The sequence below is a fragment of the Clupea harengus genome, unplaced genomic scaffold (assembly GCF_900700415.2).
Source record: "Clupea harengus unplaced genomic scaffold, Ch_v2.0.2, whole genome shotgun sequence".
NCBI lineage: Eukaryota > Metazoa > Chordata > Actinopteri > Clupeiformes > Clupeidae > Clupea > Clupea harengus.
In genome coordinates this window covers 127,567-135,000 of record NW_024879576.1, presented here as the reverse complement: position 1 = coordinate 135,000, position 7,434 = coordinate 127,567, and the positions used below count along the sequence as shown (strand labels likewise).

The window sequence follows — 7,434 nt, the reverse complement described above, 5'->3', positions numbered from 1 at the left end:
AGTGGCAAAAGAAAAAGTGCTTGCAGGTAATCAGGAATTTCAGAGCAACATAATACTTTATAATAACATAATATATAACAACTGAATATGATGTCTGAAACAAATAATGTTATTTTTTATCTAGGAAGAACACTGGAGAAAGCCATGGCTCCCCAGGTGGACACGGAGCACAAAGCCTTGGAGGGCTGTTTTAAAATTATGTATGATTGTTGTATATATGTAAAGAGGTAAACCTTGATAATCTTTGAACCATACATGGGGCTTGGACTATTGTCAATCTATTAGCCTATCTATTTTAATCTAAAGTATCCAAAAATCCAAATCCAAAATGATTTCCTCAAGCATAGCCTCCATTATTTATTAAAAAAAAAAAAAAAATACATAGATGTCTGCTAATTACGGTGACTTGGCAACACAGGGTGTGCGCGCATAGCGCGCACATTTTTTTTTGGGAGCACCGAAGACCCATTTTGACCCAGGAAAAACCCTGCAGAGTTGATTAAAAATAAATAAATAATCAACAAAATACCATTCCAAAAATAACAATAAACATACAGTTAAACACACTCTCTCTCATACACACACACAGACTCTCTCTCTCTTTCTTTCTCATGCACACACACACACACACACACACACTCTTTCTCATGCACACACACACTCTCACTCTCTCTCACACACACTCTCTCTCTCATGCACACACACACTCTCACTCTCTCTCACACACTCTCTCTCTCCTGCACACACACACACACTCACTCTCTCTCTAATACACAAACTCTCTCACTCATACACACACACACACACTCTCACTCTTTCTCTCACACACACTGTGACACAAACACAAACACACTCTCTCACACACACTCTCCTACTGCAGTGCAGAGCACTGTGGTGTTGATGGCTGACTGGTTGTTGAAGACCTGAACCTAAAGAACTTAAGTGTGACACGCTCTCTGTTTGATTGACACACTCTCTGTTTGATTGACACACTCTCTGTTTGATTGACACGCTCTCTGTTTGATTGACACACATTATGTTTGATTGACACACTCTCTGTTTGATTGACAGTCTCTGTTTGATTGACACACTCTCTGTTTGATTGACACGCTCTCTGTTTGATTGACACACTCTCTGTTTGATTGACACGATCTCTGTTTGATTGACACACTCTCTGTTTGATTGACAGTCTCTGTTTGATTGACACACTCTCTGTTTGATTGACACGCTCTTTGTTTGATTGACACACTCTCTGTTTGATTGACACACTCTCTGTTTGATTGACACGCTCTCTGTTTGATTGACACGCTCTCTGTTTGATTGACACACTCTTTGTTTGATTGACACACTCTCTGTTTGATTGACACACTCTCTGTTTGATTGACACGCTCTTTGTTTGATTGACACACTCTCTGTTTGATTGACACGCTCTCTGTTTGATTGACACACTCTCTGTTTGATTGACACGCTGTATGTTTGATTGACACACTCTTTGTTTGATTGACACACTCTTTGTTTGATTGACACGTTCTTTGTTTGATTGACACACTCTCTGTTTGATTGACACGCTCTCTGTTTGATTGACACACTCTTTGTTTGATTGACACGTTCTTTGTTTGATTGACACACTCTCTGTTTGATTGACACGCTCTCTGTTTGATTGACACGCTCTCTGTTTGATTGACAGCTCCATACACTTCTCAGGAGTTCACCTCCTCAGGTCTTTCATCGCCCACGTGACGGGGAACCTTCAGCTAAGCTCCTAGGACTCGCACGCACACACACACCCCCCCCCCCCCCCCCCCCCCCCCCCCCACACACACACACACACTCTCCAGTATGGACAGACGAGAAGTGGGTGGCTGTGCTGTGTGAGCAATGTTGAGGGTTGTTCTAAACCCCTGACTAAGATCTACTGCAACACAGCCTTCATCGTCACCACAGGACACACACCTCACAGCCCTGAGGACCAGAGACTCCACATCACCACAGGACACACACCTCACAGCCCTGAGGACCAGAGACTCCACATCACCACAGGACATCCACCTCACAGCCCTGAGGACCAGAGACCACATCACCACAGGACACACACCTCACAGCCCTGAGGACCAGAGACATCACATCAGCTGGGCTACACACACCTCACAGCCCTGAGGACCAGAGACTCCACATCACCACAGGACACACACCTCACAGCCCTGAGGACCAGAGACTCCACATCAGCTTAGCCGCTGAACCACATCCCAGGACACTAAAACACACATCAGCACAGGGATGAATGGGAGCAGAGAGGTCTTTGGGGTCACGGCATCCTAATGAAGCTACCGCTCATGAAGAAGGACATGACTGCTAGGCCTAGTGTTTTCACCCACCATCTCAAATAAGAACACATTAAAGGGGAGGACATGACTGCTAGGCCTAGTGTGGTCACCCACCATCTCAAATAAGAGCACATTAAAGGGAAGGTCATGACTGCTAGGCCTAGTGTTTTCACCCACCATCTCAAATAAGAACACATTAAAGGGAAGGTCATGATTGCTAGGCCTAGTGTTTTCACCCACCATCTCAAATAAGAACACATTAAAGGGAAGGTCATGACTGCTAGGCCTAGTGTTTTCACCCACCATCTCAAATAAGAGCACATTAAAGGGAAGTCTCAGTTCTGTCTCGCTGCTGCTGTGTGTGATGTACAACTATCAGACGTGAAGTGCTCAAGCCAGAAATGTCAAATCTGATGAGTTCATTTTTTTGTATTCTGAGATAATATGGTGTTTGTGTTTTTTTAATAAATATAATATGGATATACAGACTTGTACGTACGTGTGTGTGTGTGTGTGTGTTTTCTGTGTGTCTGTGTGTGTGTGTGTGTGTGTGTCCCTCTCTACCTTCAAGAAGCTTTTGAAGACCCAACTCTTCAGATAGCACCTCCCCTCCTAACTGGCACCTGACTAGCGCTTAACTTGCACTTCAGCAGTTACATTCCTGCACTTCTTTTTCCTCTTTTCTAGGTCGTTGTTTTTCTAATTCTCATGTAAAGTAGTATTTATTGTTACACCATGCTTTTTTATTGCTCTTAGCTTGACTGTTCTCTCCCTTGTACGTCGCTTTGGACAAAAGCGTCTGCTAAATGACTAAATCTAAATGTAAAATGTAAATGTGTGTGTGTGTGTGTGTGTGTTTTCTGTGTGTCTGTGTGTGTGTCGGGCAGAAAAACATGAGGCCTGTGTTAACCATCTCTATGAGATTAATGAGTGATGGAGAGAGAGCACACACATCTCAACAGAGCTGAACACCAAAGAGACCAGACAGACGACTGACAGAGAGAGAGCACTAACGGAAGAGACCAGACAGACGACAGACAGAGATCACTAACGGAAGAGAAGAGACAGACGACTGACAGAGAGGACTAACGGAAGAGACCAGACAGACGACTGACACAGAGAACACTAACGGAAGAGACCAGACAGACGACTGACAGAGAGAGAGACTAACGGAAGAGACCAGACAGACGACTGACAGACAGAGAGCACTAACGGAAGAGACCAGACAGACGACTGACAGAGAGAGAGACTAACGGAAGAGACCAGACAGACGACTGACAGAGAGAGAGACTAACGGAAGAGACCAGACAGACGACAGACAGAGAGAGAGCACTAACGGAAGAGAAGAGACCAGACAGACGAGGACAAGGAGTCTCTGGACAGACGACTGACAGAGGACTAAAGGCATGTGTACATAACAGAGCTAAGGAGGTAATGCGTGTGTGTGTGAATCACTGTGAGGTTTATAGCATCTCTGGGCTTGAAAGCAGCCCGCTGGCATAACTCATTATGAGCTGAATGCACTGAGGGCTATGACTAGTGCCAACCACACACACACACACACACACACACACACACGTACACACTCACACACACACACACCTGTGCAGTGTAGCTACCCCTCCCCCACAAACACAGACACACACACACACACACACCTGTGGGGGCTTACTGGGCTTATGTGCCTGCCCAGACACAGTCCTTCCTCACTCCTAAATCACAGCATGGTAACCCTGGCGATGTGTCTGCATCAGGGCTCATTCAGGATCAGGACCTCTGACCTTTGACCTGAGATAATGATCACAATCACTCCTCAACACAAGTATCGTTTAATCCCATTTGGATGACATCATTCAAATCACTCCAACAACCATGCATTACATTTTGGAGCTGATGTCCACACACATTTTATATTTCACTCATTGAGCTTAAAATAATATGTGCACTTCAACATAATGTCAGCAGAGGGCAGCATAGCAGAGTGTAAACGAGGGCTCTGAAGCACTAATGAAGCATCACCCCACACGACGTAGAGGAACGTAGAGGAAGAAGAACAATCATTGATGCACTCGTCATAAAACGTGAAAACATAGACAACATTCGTCTTTAAAGTCAGGACCCATTTGGTTTGTCACCACCCATGTTGTCATGCTAAAAGAAAAGTTTCTTTTGTTTAGTTGTTTGTTTGTTTACAGAAGTATAAATGAAGTGCTCTGCACACATTCATATGTTTTCTGAGTATCTTTATTGATTTATTTGTGTTTATTTAGACCATTATCTTTGTTAAATAACACATAAATTAGATAACATTTTACAGCACAGAATATTATATACTCAAGGGTCTGGTCCCAAACAAAATACATATCCTGAATCATTCATTCAGAGTCTGATTAATAAAGATGATAAATTAACATTTTAATTCCCCGTTAGTGAGTGTACGTTGGCATCCATCCGTAGGGCCATTCTCTTGATGAACAATGCTTTGTGCTGACTGGCCTGGATCTTTATCGCCATGACAGCCGTGTTTCCATGGCGTCCGAGAGAAGGGTTTTAGCCTGCACTCACTAGCCTGGCACCAGGCCACAGGAGGATGCAGAGGAGTTTCAAAAACATCAGGTCTCAACTCTCTGACAACAACAGCTCTCACAACCTTTTCAAGCTGAGAGAGAGATTTCACAGCGCATTAAGAAAAGGAAGCTAGCTCCCAACACCAGTTAGGTTAGCGGAGTTATCATTGTCAGCCATTCATTCTGACAAGGTTGAGACATTAACACCAGTTAGGTTAGCGGTGTTATCATTGTCAGCCGTTCGTTCTGACAAGGTTCAGACTTGTCAGCGTTTCTCAAGCCACTGAAAGTCTCTCAATGCAATAGGTCACACATTTACTTTGGGGAGTAAAGCCGATATGCTTTTATTTGTCTGCATGCCATTGATTTGTGATTTGATAATGTGCTGTTTTAGAGACTGAACATATTGATTTGTGATTTGATAATGTGCTGTCTTAGAGACTGAACATATTGATTTGTGATTTCATAATGCGCTGTCTTAGAGACTGAACATATTGATTCGTGATTTGATAATGTGCTGTCTGGTCCCCCTACATGTATGAGGTGATGCGAGAACGATACGATAGCTACACGTTACACACATAAACACACACTTTATATAGATACAAATTACACACATAAACACACACTTTCAGGAGGACAGACATTCTTCATTTATGTTCATGTCAACTGAGAGTCAATTTGAAAACAGGATGACAGTCAGCAACAGTGTTAACAGTATGCACACAGAGTTAAACGTTTTTCAATCAAATTGAACAACTATGAAGTTAAAAAGTTACATTTTGTTTTCAGATCTGCCATTGTGGTCAACGATACGACACTGCTCTTGTCTCCTGTAAGGTGTTAAAACAATCAGATCTTCCACAAAATGAGAGGAATGTATTCATTGTTCCATGTGTTTCAACATAAACCTCATCCGCAGGCTGCCAGGCACTGAGACACTGACTAACCTCTTCTGTTCAAAAGCACATTACCCTACATCACAGTTATGTCACAGGTCATAAATAAGTTAATAAATTAGCGGTCTATACAAGCCATAGGTCGACCTCATATTTGTCATCATACAAAATAAAATGAATTAATGATCTAAAACCAGAAATAACACAGGGATGCACTGCTTTTAACAGCTCACTGCTTTTTTGAAGCAGGTTATATTAAGGCACTGGGTTGTTTTATTGTTTGCTGATTTGTGTGAAAAGTAAGAGAAGTTTCCCCAATATGGTCAGATGAAATACGCTGACCAGATACAGCACACGTTGACTAGCATGTGTATGGGACATGAGGGGGTTTGTTGTGCTGGAGTATATAAAGATACTGGTATTTAGTCAGGCACCTGTTGATGTATGTATGTATGTATATATGTATGTATGTATGTGTGTATGCGTTTGTATGCATTTCATATGTTTGTTTGTTTGTTTGTGTATGTATTTCATATGTTTGTTTGTTTGTGTGTTTGTTTGTGTATGTATTTCATATGTTTTTTTGTGTATGTATTTCATATGTTTGTTTGTTTGTTTGTTTGTGTAAGTATTTCATATGTTTGTTTGTGTATGTATTTCATATGTTTGTTTGTTTGTGTGTTTGTTTGTGTATGTATTTCATATATTTGTTTGTTTGTTTGTGTGTTTGTTTGTGTATGGCTCATATGGTCAGGTCGTCTGATCGTGCTCTGCAGCTGCCCCTGCTGAGGCGGCTCAGGCTCCTGGTCTCCTCCGCTCGCTCAGAGTTCTCCAGCTCCTCCTGAGCCCCAGAGGCTTTCCTCACCTCCTCCTGCACCTCCTGCACACCTCCCAGCTCCTCATGCACCTCCTGTACAGCTGTCACCTCCCTCACCTCCTCCATCGCCTCCTTTGGAGACTTCACCTCTCCACACACTAACTCTTCTCCTGGGTCGTCTGCCTCTTTACTAAGTTCCAGGGGTTTCACCTGCTTTGTCAGCTCCACTAAAGGCTTCACCTCCTTTCCTAAATTCCCTGGAGATCCCACCTCCTTTCCTAACTTCCCTGGAGATCCCACCTCCTTTCCTAACTCCCCTGGAGATCCCACCTCCTTTCCTAACTCCCCTGGAGATCCCACCTCCTTTCCTAACTCCCCTGGAGATCCCACCTCCTTTCCTAACTTCCCTGGAGATCCCACCTCCTTTCCTAACTCCCCTGGAGATCCCACCTCCTTTCCTAACTTCCCTGGAGATCCCACCTCCTTTCCTAACTTCCCTGGAGATCCCACCTCCTTTCCTAACTCCCCTGGAGATCCCACCTCCTTCCTAACTTCCCTGGAGATCCCACCTCCTTTCCTAACTCCCCTGGAGATCCCACCTCCTTTCCTAACTCCCCTGGAGATCCCACCTCCTTTCCTATCTCCGCTGGAGGGTTTGCCTCTAGAGACAGCCCCTTAGGCTTCACTTCATCTCTCTCCTGCACCTCCTCTCTCTCCTCCCCTCCCACTGCCTGTGGTATTGAAACCACCCCCTCCTCTTTCACTCCCACCACCTCCTCCTGTGGAGACAACTTCTCCTCTTCCTCTTTCCTAGCAGGAGGAACTAC

The 7,434-nt window shown here is 43.9% G+C and overlaps 1 protein-coding gene across 2 annotated transcripts in view; it reads left to right on the top strand.

Moving 5' to 3' along the window:
- The window catches only part of LOC122128988 (GTP-binding protein 8-like), an 8,472-nt gene extending 5,993 nt beyond the window's left edge, over positions 1-2,479 (top strand). Inside the window, exons 7-8 of one of the 2 annotated variants that reach the window (XM_042704034.1) lie at positions 1,688-1,787; positions 1,818-2,479. In XM_042704034.1, coding sequence (XP_042559968.1) covers positions 1,688-1,766 — 79 coding nt within the window. In that variant the 3' untranslated portion in view covers positions 1,767-1,787; positions 1,818-2,479. Of the gene's footprint in view, positions 1-1,687; positions 1,798-1,817 lie in introns of those variants that run through there. The other variant, XM_042704035.1, reaches the window with a different exon arrangement.
- The last annotated feature ends 4,955 nt before the right edge of the window (positions 2,480-7,434 follow it).